Source organism: Puma concolor, chromosome B4 (genome assembly GCF_028749965.1).
Source record: "Puma concolor isolate L17-30 chromosome B4, mPumCon1.1.hap2, whole genome shotgun sequence".
NCBI classification, from domain to species: domain Eukaryota; kingdom Metazoa; phylum Chordata; class Mammalia; order Carnivora; family Felidae; genus Puma; species Puma concolor.
This window is the reverse complement of record NC_141673.1, coordinates 105,706,886-105,729,214: the sequence shown is the minus strand read 5'-3', so window position 1 is coordinate 105,729,214 and position 22,329 is coordinate 105,706,886. Positions and strand designations below refer to the sequence as shown.

The following is a 22,329-nucleotide window of genomic DNA, read 5'->3' as shown; positions in this document are numbered from 1 at the left end:
ACCCAAAGTCAGACGTTCAACTGACTGAACCACCCAGCCAGGCTCCCTGTAGCATGTAATTCTTGATCTTGGGGTCATGGGTTCAAGACCCGTGTTGGGTGTAGAGATCACTTAAATAAATGAACTTCAAAAAAAAAAAAAAAACCAAAGTAGAAATCAGACATAAAGCTCTAGAACTTAGGATTTATGCCTCCAGTTCTCATGTTAACAGATAATGGATAGTATCTATTAGCTTATTTAAATTTTTACTTGATTATTCTAAATTATTCTTATTCAAAGATTACATTGACATTATTGTCCTGAAATACCTAATCCGTTTGCTTAACAGAATGTTGTGGTAGGATATGGAAAGGAAGGAGTTGGCTGGGTTGTATGTAGGTGTATTCAGAGCTTTGAATTATTTGTTATTCTCATGGTTAGATGATTCCAAAGCAGTTATACTCTGAGAATTTTGTTAAGATACTGGTTAGGGTGATTGGTGGTGTGAAACAACCATTCCTATAGCTAGATATTCTAGCAGTCAAGTGGATATCCCTTTATCCATTATCTTTCCTTCGTCTGTGAACATTTATTTTCTCCATTGCTAAATCCACTGGTAAACTGAGAATGAGTAGCATCCCTGGGCTTGATTGCATGTCAGTAGTCCTCCAGGTGTTTGTCTTGGTGCCGAGCTTAACCGACTGAGCCACCCAGGCGCCCCTCTCACCTTGTCTTGGTGCCGAGCTTAATGCCAACTCCAGAGTCTGAAACTGTCTCATTGCCATCTTCCTACTGGAAGGCTGTGAAAATGCAGTTAAGGTTTTAGAACATTATTTACTGATTTCATATTGCAAGTAATTAATACTTGTTTTGCTAAGGTTGATTGGATTTGCTTCCCCTAGGGAAATGATCAAAGAAGGTAATGCCTGAGAGCCTTAATATTTTGTTCATTTTCAGTGAGTTAATCTTAGGTATTTCTTCTTCCTAGGAATGCAATAAACCTCGAGAGGCCTTTGGATTTGAACAAGCTGTACGAGAGTATACACTTCAGAGCTTTGGAGAGATGGCAGATAATTTTAAGTCTGATTATTTCAATATGCCAGTTCATGTGAGTATCTTTCTTTTAGGTCGGTTTGGGGAAGTCTGAAGATTTATCTGTGTCCAAAGCTTTTGGTTTGCTTTTTACTTTCATCATTTTGTGGAAAATCGGGACAGCATGAGAAAGATGATAGAATATTAAATCTAAAGATCAGGGGCCTGGCATCTGTTTCTATTTTTTTCATTTGCTAATGTGGCAGTGTGTACTCTCCTGTTGAGAAATCTGCTTTGATCTTGGAATTGTTTATTAGCGTTCTGTAGGAAATCTTTTATAGAAAACCATGAAGTATGTGGCAGTTGCTCCTTTTGTTGTTACTTGTAATATGAAGTTTGTTCTTCTCCTAGGGGATCTTGGGCTTTTTAATATCCTTATCCAAAAAATTTGCCAAAGCTATTAAAATTCAGCCTTGATTTTTCCATTTCCTTTTTTCTTTCTTGATGTCCTGGGTCATTTTTATATTTCTTAGTTGGAAAACAGTTTACAGAAAAAGGCAGTTCAAGTTTATTATGTTTTTCTGAACATTTAGGTTGCCTTTAGCATTTCGCTATCCTCATTGGAAAAAGCCAAGAACCTGGTCTTTTCAGCTCTGGAAATAAGACTTTTCATTTTATCATGGGTTTGTGTTCACTTGATCTGCATTTTATGTTTTAGAAGGTTATGGTTATAGTGAGTTAGTAATCTGTAGTCTTTGTTTTCCCTGCATAGATGGTTCCTACAGAACTAGTAGAAAAGGAATTCTGGCGGCTGGTGAGCAGCATTGAAGAAGATGTTATTGTAGAGTATGGAGCTGATATCTCCTCAAAAGACTTTGGAAGTGGATTTCCTGTGAAGGATGGTCGGAGAAAGATGCTGCCAGAAGAAGAGGTGCAGAGCAGATAGTAGTAATTCAAACTTAGCCCAAGCTGGTTTAGCCTTTGCATAGTAGAAAACTGCCTTTCTCTAATTTTAAGGGATTACATTCATTTAAAATATTCAATCTGTAGGATTTGGACATTATATATTATCATCAGTTTTAAAAACAATACATCCAGGGGCACCTGGGTGGCTCATTCAGTTAAGTGTCTGACTTCCGGCTCAGGTCATGATCTCACAGTCCGTGACGGGCTCTGTGCTGACGACTCAGAGCCTGGAGCCTGCTTCGGATTCTCTGTCTCTCACTCTCTCTCTGCCCCTCCCCTGCTCATGCTGTGTCTTTCTCTCTCAAAAAATAAATAAACATTAAAAAAAAATTAAAAACAATACATTCAAAGTACCCTTAAAAATTTAACTTCGCATTAAAAAAACCTTTTTTTTTTTTAATGTTTATTTAAAAAAAATTTTTTTTTTCAACATTTATTTATTTTTGGGACAGAGAGAGACAGAGCATGAACAGGGGAGGGGCAGAGAGAGAGGGAGACACAGAATCGGAAACAGGCTCCAGGCTCTGAGCCATCAGCCCAGAGCCTGACGCGGGGATCGAACTCCCGGACCGCGAGATCGTGACCTGGCTGAAGTCGGACGCTTAACCGACTGCGCCACCCAGGCGCCCCTTTAATGTTTATTTTTGAGAGAGAGAAAGACAGTGAGTGAGGGAGGAGTAGAGACAGGGAGACACAGAATCTGAAGCAGGCTTCAGACTCTGAGCTGTTAACACAGAGCCCGATGCAGGGCTTGAACTCATGAACTGTGAGATCATGACCTGAGCTGAAGTTGGAACACTTAACCGACTCAGCCACCCAGGCACCCCTTAACTTTGCATTTTATTATTACTATTACTATTTTTTCTCCCCACTCTCCCACTAACTTTGCATTTTAAAACCATTTTAGTTTATTTTTATTTTTATTAAAATCTTTTTTTAACATTTGTGCATTTTTGAGAAACAGAGCACAGCGGGGGTGGAGCAGAGAGAGAGGGAGACACAGAATCTGAAGCAGACTCTAGGCTCTGAGCTGTTAGCACAGCTCAGACCCACACACTATGAGATCATGGCAGCCAAAGTCGGACGGATGCTTAACTGACTGAGCTACCCAGGCGCCCCAAAACCATTTTAATTAGTTTAATTTTTTTTTTTTATGTTTATTTATTCTTGAGAGAGAGAGACAGAGCATGAGTGGGGGAGGGGCAAAGAGAGAGAGAGAGGAAGACACAGAATCTGAAGCAGGCTCCAGGCTCTGAGCTGTCAGCACAGAGCCCAATGTGGGGCTTGAACCCACCAACTGTGAGATCATGACCTAAGCTGAAGTTGGACACCCAACCGACTGAGCCACCCAGGTGCCCCAACCATTTTAATTAGTTTAAAACTTTGATTCCAGTTAAAAAAATTTTGCCTCTTTGTGTTTGAAGTGATTTAAGATTTTTTTAAAAAGAGTTACATTTCTTGATAGGTTCAAAATTAAGTTTCCTTTAACACCTGAGCAGGTAGGTTTTCAAATAATGCATTTAAACTGTAATATATATTGAAGTTCTGTCAAATAGGAGATGACCCTTATGTATAAAGCTGAATTAAGATGATCATTCACTTCTTTTTCTCATTATTTTGGTCCTTTTCACTTTTCCTTTCCTTCTATATTGGCAGTGATTAAGAATTTTATTTCCTATGAAAAGAGTTACACATGGTTAAAAAAAAAAAGTTACATAGTGCAGAAGGATATATAGTTAAAAGAATATCCTGGGGCGCCTGGGTGGCTCAGTCGGTTGTGTCAGACTTCAGCTCAGATCATGCTTCTTGAAGTTTGTGGGTTCAAGCCCCATGTCAAGCTCTGTGCTGACAGTTCAGCCTGGAGCCTGCTTGGGATTCTGTGTCTCCCCCTCTCTCTGCCCCTCCCATGCTCATGCTCTGTCTCTTGATAATAAATAGAGATTAAAAAAAAATTAAAAAATAAAAAAGAATAACTATCCCAGTTCTCTTAAGGTTAGTATTTGCAAGGTATATCTTTTAACATTCTTTTACTTTGAATCTGTTATCTCAGAATCTAAAGTGTGTTTTTTGTAGGAGGATATGATTGGATCTTGCCTTCTTAAAACAAAAAATGCTTATTTTTATTTATTTTTGAGAGCATTGTACATGTGCGTGCATGCCAACAGGGGAGGGGCAGAGAGAGGGAGGGAGAGAGTCCCAAGCAGGCTCTGTGCTCTTAGCATAAAGCCCAATAGGGGGTTTGAACTGTGAGGTCACGACCTGAGCCAAAATCAAGAGTCGGCTACTTAACCAACTGAGCCACCCAGGTGCCCCAGGATCTTGCTTTTTTAAAAAACCTAGTCTGAGGGTTGCCTTTTGATTGGAGTATTTAGTGTATTTACACTTAATATAATTACTGACACGGTTGATTCATGTCTGTTCATTTTGTGATTTTGTGTCTTGTGGGTTTTTTTGTTCCTCTGTCTCTGTGGCCTTTTTTTGGTGTTAAACAGATATTTTTCATAATACCATTTTAATTCCTCTAGATTTTTTTGTTTTGCTTATATGCTTTTTAGTTATTTAGTGGTTCTAGGAATTATAATATGGATCTTATTTATTTATAAAAGTTTATTTTTGAGAGAGAGAGAGAGAGAGAGAGAGAGGGAGGGAGTACACGTGTGTGCATGGGAAGGGCAGAAAGAGAGGGAGAGAGAGAATCCCGAGCAAGTTCCACGCTGAGTGCATAGCCTGACTCGGGGCTCGATTTCATGAACTGTGAGGTCATGACTTGAGCCAAGATGAAGAGTCAGGAACTTAATTGACTGAGCCACCCAGGTGCCCCTTTTGCCCCTTTTTAACTTTTTAAATGGTCTTTACACAGCCTACTTTATGTTAATATTGACTTAATTCTGGTGAATATAGCAACTTTTTTCTTCATTTCCCACTGTATTGTTATACATTATGTCTACGTATTGTATAAACATGACAACACAGCAATATAATTATTACTTTAAACCATCTTTTTTAAAAAGTTAAGAGAAGGTAAAAAATACACATATACTCTTTTACCTATTTACTCACAAATACACCATTTCTGATGCTCTTCATTTATTCCTGTGGGATCCAACTTTTTCAGGTCATTTTCTTTCAGGCTGGAAGACTGCTTTTATTTGTAGTATGGGTCTGCTAAGGAATGAATTTTTTCAGTCTTTGCTTATCTGGGAATGTTTTTATTCAGGCTTTTAGTCTTTCAGTTGTAAATGCTTCTCAGTTTTTTGTCTTGTTCTGTTGTTTGCCTTTAGTTGATTTATAGTGCCTTAGAAATGGCTGTTTTGATAATTTTGTCCAGATTTATCTTTGTTTTTTGTGGAGGGGAATTGCCCAACCTCTCCATATTACCACTGCTGGAAATTCTTTACAATTAAAAGTCTCCCTCCTACCCAGATCACCAATGTAACAGAGGAAGAAACTATTTCATCTTCTAGCTGTTCTTCAGATACAGTGATCTATGCAAGCATTTTATTTATTTATTTATTTATTTATTTATTTATTTATTTTTAAAGTTTATTTTTGACAGAGAGAGACAGAGCATGAGTCGGGGAGGGGCAGAGGGGGCAGAGAGAGGGAAACAGAATCCGAAGCAGGCTTCAGGCTCTGAGCTGTCAGCACAGAGCCTGATGCAGGGCTCGAACTCACGAACCAAACCGCGAGATCATGACCTGAGCCGAAGTCGGACGCTCAACTGACTGAGCCACCCAGGCGCCCCTCTATGCAAGCATTTATATATCACACATGCAGAATTGCATATTCTTTTTAAAAAGAAATGGAGTATACTACTTACGTGGTCTTACCCTTTTTGTTTTTTGTTTTTGAGTCCCTTCAGGCCCTGTTCAGTTCATCCTAATTCCTTATGGCATTACTTACCCAGTTTATTCATGGTACCATCTCATTGGATATTATGCCAACCAGTATCTGAGCACTTAATGTGTGCTGAATTAAGTTTTCATTTTGTTTCATTTCTTTATGATCAAAAGTTACATCTTTTGGCTTTCTTATTATTTTAGCCTTGTTATTATATTTTTCCTTCTGCATAGGTAGAGTACAGGTTGGAATAATCAGGTTAGGATAATATAGATTAGAGAATACACATTGGGTTTTACCAAGGGAGAAAGAGAATGATTACAATAGATGGAGAACATAGATAATATACAGATGGTTTGTTCAGTATCACTGAATTTAATCTGGTTTTTATAGGTATAAGGAAACACATCAGAGTTTCTTTATACCCTTCCTTTGCCAAGTGGTGGGCAATTACTGAATTATTGGGAAGAGACTTTTTCTGCCTTTTTCTGAATTTTGTTTCTGTTCTGAATTTTTTTTATTAAAAAACCTTTTTTTTAATGTTTATTTTTGACAGAGAAAGAGACAGAGTGTGAGCAGGGGAGGGATAGAGAGAGAAAGAGACATAGGATCTGAAGCAGGCTCCAGGCTTCAAACTGTCAGCACAGAGCCTTATGCGGGGCTCAGACTCGTGAGCTGCGAGATCATGACCTTAGCCAAAGTTGGACACTCAACCGACTGAGCCACTCAGGCTCCCCTATTCTGAATTTTTAAGTTGTTCTTAAACAGATATTTATATCTTCTGATCTTAAAAACAAGGTCACAGAGATTTTAAAGATTATTTTAAGTGTCAAACCTAAGCACCTAATATTAATAATACAAATATTAGTCTTTCTCCATGTTTGAGTTTTAAATGAATATTTATCTATTTCTGCTTTTGCTCTATTCACCTTCATGAATGTGGAGAAATGCTGGGCTGTAACCAACCATAGTATAAAGAGACAGGTGATACAACTTTTTTTCTAGACTGGATCATGGATTTGCTCTTTGTTTTCTAAGCAGTAATGTTTTTCACAGGATACTTTTGTTGTGTTTAAAGATAGAATAAGAGGACTTCTTTATTACAAAAGGATTTTAAGGACTAATTAGAGTTTGCGTAAAATCTTCAGACTTTTTATACTTAATATCAGTTATGGTAAAGTTACTGTACTAGAATAGCAGATAACTACCAACATTTCACTAGGTGTTGTACATTTGTGTTGAACTTCTGCATGAGATAGCTCTTGGTATCTGATAGCATATTTCTTTTTTTTTTTTTTTTAAATTTTTTTTTCAACATTTATTTATTTTTGGGACAGAGAGAGACAGAGCATGAACGGGGGAGGGGCAGAGAGAGAGGGAGACACAGAATCGGAAACAGGCTCCAGGCTCCGAGCCATCAGCCCAGAGCCTGACGCGGGGCTCGAACTCACGGACCGTGAGATCGTGACCTGGCTGAAGTTGGACGCCCAACCGACTGTGCCACCCAGGCGTCCCAATGATAGCATATTTCTCTGGAGTCATAGTTTACTGGAGAAGTACTTCTGAAGTTAATATATTGTCTTATGAATACAATGTGCTCTACCAACAGGGCTTCTAAGGAATAAAAATAGGCACAGAACTTGAAACCTTGGGAACATTTTTTTCTTCTTGTGCTTGGCTCCATATTAAGTCATTGACTAAATCCTGTTAGTTCATTTTTCATTATTTTCTGTAGGACTGGCCTCTTTTCATACCCGCTACTACCATCTTTGTCTAGGTCCTGTCACATCATGTTGGGATGATTGTCATAATCTTAAATAATGACCACTTGTGTTTGGAGTCCCCAAGACCATCTCCAGGTTCAGTGATTTTCTGGGAGGACTCATGGCTATGATTACTATAGTGAAAGAATACAAAGCAAAATCAGCAAAGGGAAAAAGATGCATGGCCCAAATCCAGAGAAAACCAGGTAGAAGCATCCAAGAGTCCTCCTAATGGAGTTACATAGAAGGCACTAGTATCAAATTGACAATGTGTAGGAAGTATTGCCTACCAGGGAAGCTCATTAGTGACCCAACTCAAGGTTTTTATTGGAGGCTGGTGACCTGGGCATCCTCTGCTTAACACATACTATAAAATCCCAAACTCCCAGAAGGAAAGCAAGTGTACATAAACTACATTGTATGGTCTAGGCATCATAAATCACTCTTTTTATTAGTGTAGGGAGCTGTTTGCCATGTAAGTTTCCACATACCAGCCAAGAGAACTTTAAGTAGGCTTTTTGAAGAATAGTAGTCTTAGGCCTGTTAGGTTAACCAGATTTCCTGCTTACTGCTTGTCTCTGCAGTCATTTTAAATATATTGCTTTGGGGCACCTGGGTGGCTCAGTCGGTTAAGCGTCCGACTTCGGCTCAGGTCATGATCTTGCGGTTCGTGAGTTCAAACCCCGCGTCGGGCTCTGTGCTGACAGCTCAGAGCCTGGAGCCTGTTTCAGATTCTATGTCTCCCCCTCTCTCTCTGACCCTCCCCTGTTCATGCTCTGTCTCTCTGTTTCAAAAATAAATAAACGTTAAAAAAATTTAAATATATTGCTTTTACTTAACATGTTAAGGTTGAGAGGTCTTCTGGAGTTCATTATGCAGTTCTGTCTACTTTTGTTTATGTTTCAAACTTTCCGTAAACAAAAGTTTAAAAATATTTAAGATACTATGTTTATACTGTTTCATTTTTCAGATTCTGTTTTATTTCTTTTCTGAATATAGGATAAAACCCAAGCTTCTTAATTTAAGGTTAAAGATCCATTCTTTTCTAGTCTTATTTCCTGTGTTTCTGAGTATGACTGATTTCAGTCTTCCCCTTCACCAGCCAGGACAGTATATATTCTGTCTTTCTGTCATTCATTGTCACATCTTATCTATTTTTCTAAGCTTTACTCAGGTTCTTCTTTTCTATAAAGTTTTCCTGGGGTGCCTAGGTGGCTCAGTCGATTGAGCCTCTGACTTCGGCTCAGCTCATGATCTCGCGGTTCACGAGTTTGAGCCCTGCATGAGGCTCTGTGCTGACGGTTTGGAGCCTGGAGCCTGCTTCAGATTCTGTGTCTCCCTTTCTCTCTGCCCCTCCCCTGCTCACACTCTGTCTCTCTCTGTCTGTGTCTGTCTCAAAAATAAATAAACATTAATATTTAAAAAAAAAAGTTTTCTTAATGATGCAAACCCACACTAATTACTATTGTCCTCTGAAGAACTAAAGAATTTACTCTTTTATCTGTGTTTGGAGTTCCATGTGTATACTGTTGTCTTGAAACTTTTTGTATGTAGGTCTTACCTCTTCAACTAGATTGATTATGTTTTCACACAACCAGCTGACCAACCAACTAAAAAACATATTGAATAGTATTTTTTGAAAACCTTTTTTAAAAAGCATATTGAGGGTATGAATCGTATTTCATTACTATTTCTTTGTTTATATTTTTTTTTAACGTTTATTTATTATTGAAAGACAGGGAGAGACAGAGCATGAGAATGGGAGGGGCAGAGAGGAGGAGACACAGAATCTGAAGCAGGCTCCAGGCTCCAAGCTATCAGCACAGAGCCTGACATGGGACTTGAACTCACAAACTGCGAGATTATGACCTGAGCCAAAGTTGGATGCTTAACCGACTGAGCCACCCAGGCGCCCCTATTTCTTTACTATTTCTTAATGGCATTCCTACTTATTTTTTTAATATTAAATATAATTTATTGTCAAGTTGGTTTCCATACAACACCCAGTGCTCATCCCAACAGGTGCCCTCCTCAATGCCCATCATCCCCTTTCCCGTCTCTCCCACGCCCCATCAACCTTCAGTTTGTTCGCACTATTTAAGAGTCTCTTAGGTTTGCCTCCTTCCCTCTATGTACCTTTTTTTTCCCTCCCTTCCTCTCCCCCATGGTCTTCTGTTAAGTTTCTCAGGATCCACATATGAGTGAAAACATAATGGTATCTGTCTTTCTCTGCCTGACTTATTTCACTTAGCATAATACTCTCCTGCTCCATCCATGTTGCTACAAATGGCCAGATTTCATTCTTTCTCATTGCCAAGTAGTATTCCATTGTGTATATAAACCGCATCTTTATCCATTCATCAGTTGATGGACATTTAGGCTTTTTCCATAATTTGGCTATTGTTGAAAGTGCTGTTATAAATAAACACTGGGGTACAAGTGCCCCTATACATCAACACTCCTGTATCCCCTGGGTAAATTCCTAGCAGTGCTATTGCTGGATCATAGGGTAGATCTATTTTTAATTTTTTGAGGAACCTCCACACTGTTTTCCCGAGTGGCTGCACCAGTTTGCATGGAATTCCTACTTAAACCTATGATGGACTTTCTTATTTTGTCCTCTGCGACTCTTTTTTTTTTTTTTTTTTTTTTCAACGTTTATTTATTTTTTGGGACAGAGAGAGACAGAGCATGAACGGGGGAGGGGCAGAGAGAGAGGGAGACACAGAATCGGAAACAAGCTCCAGGCTCCGAGCCATCAGCCCAGAGCCCGACGCGGGGCTCGAACTCACGGACCGTGATATCGTGACCTGGCTGAAGTCGGACGCTTAACCGACTGCGTCACCCAGGCGCCCCATGTCCTCTGCGACTCTTAACTACATATTTATAGTTTCCATTTTTTTGTGCTACAATGTGGATGATATCCTCAAATCTGACTTCTAGTTGACACATTCTGTCTTCAGCTTTGTCATTGGCTGTTAAAGCTCTTACTTTGAGGGTTTTATTTTTTCAACTCTGTATTGTGGAAAGTGCACATAATAATGAACTTTCCTCCTTCCCTCAGTACCTGGCATCCACGTTTAGCAGTTTTCGACTACCTGATAGAAGGCAGCTGGGTTCACTTTCTTCTTTGTGCATTCAGTCTGTTGTGATGTTACATATCATGTATCCTCTGGAAAATTCACACTACATCCCTGTAAGAATGAGTGTAAAAAGGCAAATAACATCTTTTTTTTTTTTTTTTTTTTTTTAAATTTTTTTTTTTTTTTAACGTTTATTTATTTTTTTGGGACAGAGAGAGACAGAGCATGAACGGGGGAGGGGCAGAGAGAGAGGGAGACACAGAATCAGAAACAGGCTCCAGGCTCTGAGCCATCAGCCCAGAGCCCGACGCGGGGCTCGAACTCACGGACGGCGAGATCGTGACCTGGCTGAAGTCGGACGCTTAACCGACTGCGCCACCCAGGCGCCCCAAGGCAAATAACATCTTAACAGTTCCTATGAGCATAGTTTGACTTTGCATAGTCCCGGAAATAGTTCTGGGTTCCCTGGACCCCACTTTGAGAACTGCTCCCAGCAAGGATGATAAGCACTTTAAGGCTTCATAATGGTTTCAGGGTAGGCTTTTGAAACTCAGTGTCCAGCCCTTATATCCAGAGAAGCCTCTATGAAAACTCAGTCAGTAGCTTTCCTTTTTCATTCTGCCTTTCTTTCCTTTTTCTTTGTTTCTGGAAACTGGAAATTCTTTTTTTCTTTTGAGTTCATCTATGAAACAAATGTTTTCATTATTATAATTTATCTAGTATTTCTAGGTGAGTTGCTAGTGGGGGTGGTAATGGTGACTTTCTGTGTCATCTTAGTCTTTGCTGTTGGCATAAATGCAGGATTACATATCGTAGTATTCTGTTTTCACAATATCTGGCACCATGCTATAAATATTTGGGGAAGTTATACTACTAGGGATAAATTAGAAATATAATACTGTCCTATTAAAATGAGTCTCACATAATTTTATAGTAGTGTATTTGAGGGAGGAGTAGTAAAAAGAATTGCTTATATGCTTCGGAATAAACCAGAGGTATCTGAAATAACTAAAGGGAAATCTAAATGCCAGCTAGACAGGAGACAGGATTGAATAGGTATATGAGTTACATGTTGCAGAGAGCAAAGAGCACGATTCTATGGACTAGATTATTATAAATATTATATACAATTTTTACCTTTTTTTAAAAGACTCCCTTGAAATTTCTATTGGGCACGTGTCATTTCTGATCTTTCATTTACATCTTTTTTTTTTTCTTTATAGGAGTATGCACTTTCTGGTTGGAATTTGAATAATATGCCTGTCCTAGAGCAGTCTGTTCTTGCACACATTAATGTAGACATCTCTGGTATGAAAGTGCCATGGCTCTATGTGGGAATGTGTTTTTCTTCTTTCTGCTGGCACATTGAAGATCACTGGAGTTATTCCATCAACTACTTACACTGGTATATATGATCTTTGTTATATGTTTAGTAACCTTTTTAAAGGTGTGATATAGTATTAGGTGATATGTTAGTAAGAGCTGAATTTAAAAGTATTTCCTATCCAAAGTAGGGTAACATATTGAGAAGTGTAGAGGTCTAAGGATATGTATATCTCAGATACCTTCCCTTTTAAAATATGTGCATGCAGCAGAGCCTAGAGTTTTATTTTTTTATTTTTATTTTTAAACTATTTATTTTTGAGAGAGAGAGGGAGAGGAGAGAGAGAGAGCAAGCATGTGCGTGAGCAGGGGAGGGGCAGAGGGAGAGAAAATCCCAGGCAGGCTCCACACTGTCAGCGCAGAGCCTGATTCGGGGCTTGAACTCATTAACTGTGAGATCATGACATGAGCTGAAGAGGACGCTTAACCAGCTGAGCCACCCAGGTGCCCTCAGAGCCTAGAGTTTTAGACCAAATGATACTTATTTGGTGTACATGAAAATTACTTGGTGTATCTTTTGATATTCAAGGTAGAATGTTCAAAGCGTGTATATAATTAAGATCTGACTAAACCTTCAGTATTGGAAATTATCAAATGATTTTTTTTTCTTTTTGATAACATTTTCCCTAAAAATGCCTGTTACATGTGTATTCATTAAATTTGTTGGCTGAATTTTTTTGTATCTCCCCCATAGCTTTTATTTACTTGCCCAGTTCCTTGTCCATTATTATGATATCAACTATATGATGTTTTTTTCTCCATTTGGAAGATACTACTCAAATCACTCTTTGCAGTGGAAAACTATAGTGATTTTATTTCTCTGCTTTATCACAGTGCTGTTTAATATGATAACTGCTAGCTAAATGTGGGTATTTAAATTTGTTAAGAATGGGGCATCTGGGTGGCTCAGTTGGGTAAGCATCTGACTTCAGCTCAGGTCATGATCTTGCGGTTTGGTTCATGAGTTCGAGCCCCGCATTGGGCTCTGTGCTGACAGCTCAGAACCTGGAGCCTGCTTCAGATTCTGTGTCTCCTCTCTCTGCCCCTCCTTGACTCATCCTCTGTCTCTCTCCCAAAAATAAACAAACATTAAAAACAATCTTTTTTTAATTAAGATACAATTAAAAATGTAATTCCTCAGTTATAGGAAACATATTTCAAGTGCTTTATGGTCACAGGTGACTAGGGCTGTATGTATTGGTTAGCACAGCTATAGAACATTCTCATGATTATAGTAAGTTCTGTTAGAGACAGCACTGTGGATTGTATTAGGATTAGGAAATGCAGCTATTTTATAAATATAGTATGACCCATTAAATCCATTTCCTAGGAGTACAATTTAGTATTATAAATGAACTCTAGTCCGCTAAAGTCTGGTACATTAATGGGGCCAGTTTGGTCCTTAAGATTTATAGATAGAATTCTTTAAGTTTTCAACAATTTCCAGCCTTGCCTTATTTTGTTGGATAGTAAATCAACTTAATGAATTTATGTAAAAGGTAGTCTAGAGAGTACTGACTTTGACTTTGGTCGTTGTGGGGATAATTGGAATGTCCAGTGGACTTGAAATCAAGGTACCATGTCAGTATCCTTTAGAATGATGTTGGTTTTTCAGATAGGATCTTTCCTGTTTGAAATACTATTTGTTGATCCACCTTAAAGAGTTCATGTGCTTTGAATTGCTTTTCTAATAGTAGTGATAAGTATGTGCCTGCCTATTTATATACTCTTGCCCTACCTTCTTTATGAACAATAGCTCATCAAACAATAGATTTATGAGTTGGTTTGCCAGGATTCAGGGTATATAATTTATGACCATGGGACAAACAAAATTAATTATAAATTAGTGGATTTGCATGAGAGACCCTGGCCTCATTGGTACCATGCTCACCTAGTTAAACAGTTGTTTCTTTTGCTAGGGGGGAACCAAAGACCTGGTATGGTGTGCCATCTCATGCTGCAGAACAACTGGAGGAGGTGATGAGGGAGCTGGCCCCTGAGTTATTTGAATCCCAGCCTGATCTCCTGCATCAGTTAGTCACCATCATGAATCCCAATGTACTGATGGAGCATGGTGTGCCTGTGAGTCTTTTCGGGTCTCCTTTTAGTATTTTTACTTTAAATTTATGTTCGCTTTTTATTAGAATCACAGCATATGCTTTGTTTTGTAACTGGAAGCAAAAGATCATGTCATTTTCTAGCCAAATTAGAATTTATATTCTGAAGGGAAGAACATTTTTTTGGTTAAGAGGTGTTTTAAAGTATTCATCATATTTTGTGTATAACTACCTATGAAAATAGTCTTCTGTTTTCAGTAAACCATTATGTCCTGGTCTTAACAAAAATCTTGTATTCCTTATTAACCTTGTTTAGTCAAAGTGTAAGTATTTTAAGTGATAGTTGTAATAACTAATGTCTATCCTTTGGAGATCATTTTTCATGTAAAGATTTCACAGCCTCTTTTTATATGCAATAATGAAATATACTATGGATACTTTTTTTACTTTTCAACTTGGTTTTGATAATGATTGTTAAATTTAAGCCACTAATACCTGATAAAGTATAAATATATACAGATTTGCTGTATATATTTAAATATTCATCACACCCTTAATGAGAAAGTAGTTTGAGTAATAGTAGTGTTAGTTTGTCTTTGAAGAGTGAATGTGTACTAGAATCTGAGACTTTTTTTTTTTTTTAAGGTTTATTTTTGAGAGAGAGAGATAGGAGCGCAAGCAGGGAAGGGGCAGAGAGAAAGGGAGACGGAGAATCTAAAGCAGGCTCCAGTCTCTGAGCTATCAGCACAGAGCCCGACACGGGGCTCGAACTCATGAGCTGTGAGATCATGACTTGAGCCGAGGTCAGATGCTTAACTGAGCTGAGCCACCCAGGTGCCCCAAATCTGGGACTTTTCTAAAGACATATAGTATTATTATAAAACTAAGTGGGATTCAGGAAAACTGATTTTGGGGATATTTCCATATTACGTATGAACTAATTAGTTAATTTCCAAAAAATTATCCAAGAGTAGGAGGAAATTCCATCCTTTACCATGATTGACAACACAAGGATAAAAGGAGTAAAAGAAAAAATCTCTTAATTGTAAAAATTTTGTCAAGTTTCAGAAACTAGTAGTTCAGTGAGTAACATTTCTCTTTGAAATTTTGTCTCATACTTTCTTTTTATGAATTATTATAATTTGTTATCAGGGACTATTTTAAGAAGGTAGAGTTCTGGCTGCTGCTTTTTTTTTTTTTTTTAATTATTTTTGGTAGAGAGAGAAACAGAGCATGGGGGTGGGGGAGGGGCAGAGAGAGAAGGAGACACAGAATCTGAATTAGGCCACAGGCTCTGAGCTGTCAGCACAGAACCTGATGTGGGGCTCGAACCCACGAACTGTGAGATCATGACCTGAGCTGAAGTCAGACACTTAACCGACTGAGCCACCCAGGTACCCCTCGGGCTCCTTTTTAAACCCTGATATTGTCTTCTGATAGGTGTAAATGAATGCTTTACTGTTTTTAATTTTAGAAAGTGCTGCTGAAAGTGACTGATAAAATCTGTTCCCCTTTTTTGTTGTTTTTATTTTGTTTTGTTTTATATCCCTGTTCCCACTTTGCATTTAGGTGTACAGGACCAATCAGTGTGCTGGAGAGTTTGTTGTGACGTTTCCTCGTGCCTATCATTCTGGATTTAACCAGGGCTACAACTTTGCTGAAGCTGTGAACTTCTGTACTGCTGACTGGGTCTGTTCTATAGCAAGTAGCTGTTGTACGTCTACTAACACCCCTGGAAAATGCATCTTAGTTGCCATATTTAGTTAGCTGGGGAGGGGAGGATTCATGAATATTTCAGTAGAGAGTAGAGTGGCTGTTATAATTTAGAAAGTTCAGTTTCCATTACACTTTTTATTTGGAAGATTTTATAGTTCTTATCCATTATTTTCCCCATTCTGTTTGAATTTTAAATGAACAGTTGATATTTTTTGAATCTTTCTTTTCTGAGAGAATATGGTTCCTCTAGTCTTTGCTTTATCTGAGCAACTTATGGATTTTATAATGACAACCAGATTTTTTTTTTTTTAAACGTTTATTTATTTTAGGGAGAGTACATGTACACTAGAGCCAGGGAGGGGTAGAGAGAGAGGGAGACAGAGGATCCTAAGCAGGCTCAGGGCTCCGTGCCAACAGCAGGGAGCCCAATGTGGGGCTTGAACTCACGAACTGCAAGATCACGAACTGAGCGGAAGTTGGAGGCTTAACCGTCTGAGCCATGTAGGTGCCCCTGCAACCAGATCTTTTTAAGAATTAATTTTACCGGGGCATCTGGGTGGCTCAGTCGGTTAAGCGTCCAACTGTCGGCTCAGATCGTGGTCTTGAAGCCTGTGAGTTTGAGCCCCGTGTCAGGCTCTGTGCTGACAGCTCAGAGCCTGGAGCCTGCTTGAAATTCTTTGTCTCCCTCACTGTCTGTCCCCCCTCCCCCCACCACTATACTCTCTCTTTCTCAAAAATAAATAAACATTAAAAAATTAAAAATAAAAGAATTTTACCCATATTTTCCAATATTTAGCTCAGATTTTTAAAATATCCCTTTATTATTTTCCTTTTTATAGACAATTAGTTGATTTTACTCTTCCTGCCATTTTGTTGTTTTATTCCTTTTAAAAAATTTATTTTAAAAAGTTACTATGATATTGGGATCTCTGTTGATACACTTTTGTTTAAATGATAATGCCAGTGATTTCTCTTTTGCTTTTTTGTATGAAGTAGATAATCAAAAAGTAATTAGATATGATTATGTCATGTTGGTTGGGAAAAGACTGCAAATTTATGATACACTCTTTGACTTTGTTTTTCCTTTACTGACGCTTTTCTGTCTCTCAACATTTGGGGAGATATATATATATATATTTTTTTTTTTTAAGTATCTTTTTTTTAATGTTTATTTATTTTGAGAAAGAGAGGGAGTGCATGCATGTGTGCTAGCTGGGGAGGTGCAGGGAGAGAGAGAATCTCAAGCAGGCTCTGTGCTGTCAGTGCAGAGCCCATCACGGGGCTCAATCTTAACAGTCGTAAGATGAGTAGGATGCTTAACTGACTGAGCCACCCAGGCGCCCCTTGGGGAGGTGTTTTTTTGTAATATTGGGTCTTATGTTTTCTGTAGCCACCTTAATTTATTAAATTTCGTAGTGAATCATTTTTGTTTCCTTGGTTAACAGATGACATGAGTAATCTTATTTGATCTAGTAATTTTGAACGTTATTAGGCTTAAGGAGCAGTATGAGCAAGTTCGAGCTTAGGACTTTTCCTTGGGTTTGAACTCTGTTTTTGTTTTTAAGTTGATTTATTTTGAGAGAGACATAGAGCAAGTGGGGAAGGGGTAGAGAGAGAGGAAGAGAGAAAGAATCCCAAGCAGGCTTTTTGCACTGTCTGCATAGAATCCGATACAGGGCTTGAACTCATGAACCATGAAATCATGACCTGAGCCGAAGTTGGACACTTAATCGACTGAGCCAATCAGGCTCCCCAAGCTCTATTTTTTTTTTAATTTAACTAACATTTATTAACTTTATGATTTACTTGTTTCTTGGCTAGATGTAGGATAGGAAATAGAGGTAATTCAGAAACAAATTAAAGATGGTTTCTGCCTTTAATGTTTTCACTGTTATTGATGTTTGGCCTTGAGCAGCTCTTTTAATTTCACTGGGCCTAAGTTTTTCACATGGTATATAAAGATGCTAAGATTTGCTTAATAACTTCAAATAAGTGAGATGATATATGTAAAAGTCCTTGAAACTCTGTAGAAGAAGGGTGTGATAGAAATGGGAAATTTTTTTTTTTTATTGTCAAGTTAGCTAACATACAGTGTAGTCCTGGCTTCAGGAATAGATCCCCGTGATTCATCACTTATATACAACACTCAATGCTCATCCCAGCAAGTGCCCTCCTCAATGCCCATCACCCATTTTCCCTACCCCCATCAACCCTTAGTTTGTTCTCTGTATTTAAGAGTCTCTTATGGTTTGTCTCTGTCTCTGTCTGTCTCTGACTGACTTATTTCACTGAGCATAATACGCTCCAGTTCCATCCACGTAGGTGCAAATGGCAAGATTTCATTCTTTTTGATTACTGAGTAATACTCCATTGTATATATATACCACATTGTCTTTATCCATTCATCGTTTGATGGACATTTGGGCTCTTTCCATAATTTGACTATTGTTGAAAGCGCTGCTATAAACATTGGGGTGCATGTGCTCCTTTGAATCAGCACACCTGTATCCTTTGAATAAATTCCTATTGGTGCTATTGGTGGGTCATAGGATAGTTCTATTTTTAATCTTTTGAGGAACCTCCACACTGTTTTCCAGAGTGGCTGCACCAGTTTGTATTCTCACTAACAATGCAAGAGGATTCCTCTTTCTCCACATCCTTGCCAATGTCTGTTGTTTCCTGAGTTAATTTTAGCCACTCTGACTGGTGTGAGGTGGTATCTCATTGTGGTTTTGATTTGTATTTCCGTGATGATGAGCAATGTTGATCATCTTTTAATGTGTCTACCATCTGCATGTCTTCTTTGGAAAAGTGTCTATTCGTGTCTTCTGCCCATAGAAATGAAATGTTTTAGCAGCTTTAGATTTGGAATAAAGTGATGGTATTAAGTTTTATAAGCCACAATAGATAATCAGTTGTATTTTATGTGGCTTCTTTACAGATTGTAATAATTAAGATCTGCATATCTTCTTGCCATTGTTAATAAGTTGTATCAGAAATGTTTAAAAAGTAAATATTTATGAATTAAGAAATGAAAGACTTGTAGATTGTTAATAGACAAAATAATTGCTAATCATAAGTTCAGTATAATTGTTTTCTTGGGAAAGATGGTTTCTTTAGAAGAGTATGGAAATATCACTTGATTCAGAGATAGTCTTATATTCTTAAACTATGATTCCTATCGTTGTCTTCTGCCTGTCTTAAACTGGAGGTGATTTCTAAAAGGTTCTTAAAGGTCCATTTTTTAATTTTTTCTCTTTTATATCTTAGTTTTCAAATATAAACTAAAACCCTATTTAAATCACCCAAGTTTTTCCACTGTACAGGAGGATACAAGTGTGGGGGGGGGGGGGAGGGAAAGAGAGAGAGAAAGGAGAGAAAGAGAGAAAAGAGAGAGAAAAGGAATGGGAGGAGTGTGTGTGTTTGTGTGTACAGGCATATGTGTTTCATCACACTTTATTGCACTCCACAACTGCATTTTTTTTTTTTTAAATACAAATTGAGGGCTTGTGGCAACCCTGTGTCAAGCAAGTCTCTTGGTGCCAGTTTTCCAATGGCATTTGTTCATGTCTCTATGTCACATTTTGGTAATTCTGGCAATATTTCAAACTTTTTCATTATATGTTATCAGGGATCTATGATTAGTAATTAGGATTTGTTGAAAGTTCTGGTGATGGTTAGCATTTTTTAGCAAGAAAGTATTTTTTTTCACCCCCCCCAAGAAAGTATTTTTGAAGTAAAGTGTGTACATTGTTTTTTTTAGATATAATGCTGTTGCACACTAAATATATATTGTATGGTGTAAACCTAACTTTCATATGCACTGGAAAACCAAAAAATTCACTTGACTCACTTTATTGTGGTATTCACATATTATGGTGGTCAGGAACTGAACCCACAATATCTCTAAGGGGTGCCTGTATAGTATAACTAGTATCACAATTTGGCTTAAAGCTTGATGGTTAAAGAAATTTTCAGTATTTATCTTAAAGAAGGAATCTGATGATTTATGAAAAGTGATCATTTCATGTAGGGAGAATAAAGTATATAATCTCAGGACTTCACTTTGAATTCTCTTTGGGTCAGACTGATTGTATGTATGTATGTATTTATTTATTTATTTTTACGTTATTTATTAAAAATTTTTTTTAATGTTTATTTTTGAGAGAGAAAGAGCGTGAGCGGGGGAGGGGCAGAGAGAGAGATGAAGAATCCAAAGCAGCCTCCAGGCTCTCTGAGCTGTCAGCACAGAGCTTAACGTGGGGCTTGAACTCATGAGCCCATGAACTCATGACCTGAGCTGAAGTTGGACATTTAACCAACTGAGCCACCCAGGCATCCCTAAGTTATTTATTTTGAGAGAGAGAGTGTGTGTGTGAGCAGGGGAGGGGCAGAGAGAGAGAGAGAGGGAGAGAGAGAATCCCAAGCAGGCTCCACACTGTCAACACAGAGCCCGACCTGGGTCTTGATCCCACAAACCGTGAGATCATGACCTAGCTGAAATCAGGAGTTGGACACTTAACTAACTGAGCCACTCAGGTGCCCTAGACTGATTGTTTTTAAAATAATTTCTAGATGCTAAAATGTAAATCATCTTTTGCTTTGGTTCTTACAAAAAATTGAGTGAGTCCATGTGAATTGCTAAAGTAGTGCTTTTTTTCTCCGCTTTTCTTTTTCAAACTTCTAATAACATCTCTGCTTTTTGTTCTATGGAAACTTCTGTGTTGAATATGTCCACTGAACCCTTTATAATCTGAATGTCTTTTCTTTTTTCTTTAAAGGCAGTTTATGTTAGACTGGTCTAAAAGTTTGCTACCTTATTTAAATATCAAGGAACTTGTACTTCTGGTACATAATGAGTAGAAAGTCAATAGCTTAGGGTAGAGGCTTAGCATCTCAAATTATGGAAATTTTCTGTGGGAACACTTTGAAATTCCTGCTGGGCCATAAAGATTTAATATTTAAGTTACCTCTTATTTTCAAATGGAGTTGGTTATTCTGCCTTCTTTACAGTAAAAGAGAGGATCTGTAGGCTAAATAGTGGTTTTGTTCTGGAAAATGTTATAAGCAAGTAAGTTAATTTGAGAAACTTGTCGTTTTACAGTTACCCATTGGACGTCAGTGTGTCAATCATTACAGACGGTTGAGGCGCCATTGTGTCTTTTCACATGAAGAACTCATTTTCAAGATGGCAGCAGATCCAGAATGCTTAGACGTGGGCCTGGCTGCCATGGTGTGCAAAGAATTGACTCTCATGACTGAAGAAGAGACAAGATTAAGGGAGTCTGTTGTACAAATGGTGAGTTTGCTTGGCACATTCCCTGTATTCAATACTGCTCATGGAATATACTAAAAATGGAATGTGTAGAAAGAATCCATTTTCATCTTTGATTCCTTTAGAAGTTGAACACAAAACTCATAAGTTTAGAGAAGGTATGTTTTTATACTTGCCATTTTGCATTCTTCAAATTGAAAAATTTTAGGAATCTTTATGTCATTTCTAGATTAAAAAAATAGAATCCTATCAGCTAGAATTTCTTAGGTATATATTTATTTCTTTAAATAAGAATCTTCAGGGCACCTGGGTGGCTCAGTCGGTTGGGCGCCCGACTTCGGCTCAGGTCATGACCTCGCGGTCTGTGAGTTCGAGCCCCGCATCGGGCTCTGGGCTGACAGCTCAGAGCCTGGAGCCTGCTTTAGATTCTGTGTCTCCCTCTCTCTCTGACCCTCCTCTGCTCATGCTCTGTCTCTCTCTGTCTCAAAAATAAATAAATGTTAAAAAAAAAAAATTAAAAAAAAAATAAATAAGAATCTTCTACATATAGTATTTCTTTAAATAAGGAAGTTCAAATCCTTTTCTTTGAGGTTTGAAATTGAATAAAAGTTATGTTTCTGGTGATTTCCAACTGTCAGACTAAATTGATTTGTTTTTATTTCTTTCCTCTTTCTAAGCCACTTAATGAGTAGGAAGTACTGAATGACCAAGTGCTGGGATTTTTTTTTTTCCTGGTTTGGAAGCCAGTTGAATTTTTGATGGAGTTTCCTTATAATGGAGGTGGCTGGGCAGAGGGTGACCAGATCCACCTCCCACCGCCACCCCCCTCCACCCCCAACAAGTGTTAGGATTTTGAATGCTTGTAGTAAATTAAATCTTTTGTTTTTTAGAATTTATTTATTTATTTTTGAGAGAGCGGGAGCAGGGGAGGGGTAGAGAGAGGGAAAGAGAATCCTAAGTAGGCTCTGTGCTGTCAGCACAGAGCCCAGCATGGGAGCTTAAACTCACAAACCATGAGATTGTGACCCGAGCTGAAATCAAGAGTCAAACGCTTAACTGACTGAGCCACCCAGGCACCCCAAACCTTTTTTTAAAATTTAATTTAATTTTTTAGTTTATTTATTTATTTTGAGAGAGAGAGAGAGAGCAAATGGGGAAGGGGAAGAGAGAGAGAATCCCAAGCAGGCTCTGCACTGTTAGCACAGAGCCCAGTGCAGGGCTTGAACTCATGAACC

At 38.2% G+C, this 22,329-nt stretch overlaps 1 protein-coding gene across 2 annotated transcripts in view; it reads left to right on the top strand.

Moving 5' to 3' along the window:
• KDM5A (lysine demethylase 5A) overlaps nucleotides 1–22,329 on the top strand; it is a 99,425-nt gene that overhangs the window by 28,532 nt on the left and 48,564 nt on the right. For both annotated transcript variants that reach the window (XM_086714362.1, XM_086714363.1), the window contains exons 9-14: nucleotides 968–1,087; nucleotides 1,784–1,942; nucleotides 11,887–12,068; nucleotides 13,966–14,128; nucleotides 15,673–15,792; nucleotides 20,924–21,118. In XM_086714362.1, coding sequence (XP_086570488.1) covers nucleotides 968–1,087; nucleotides 1,784–1,942; nucleotides 11,887–12,068; nucleotides 13,966–14,128; nucleotides 15,673–15,792; nucleotides 20,924–21,118 — 939 coding nt within the window. The remainder of the gene's footprint in view (nucleotides 1–967; nucleotides 1,088–1,783; nucleotides 1,943–11,886; nucleotides 12,069–13,965; nucleotides 14,129–15,672; nucleotides 15,793–20,923; nucleotides 21,119–22,329) is intronic.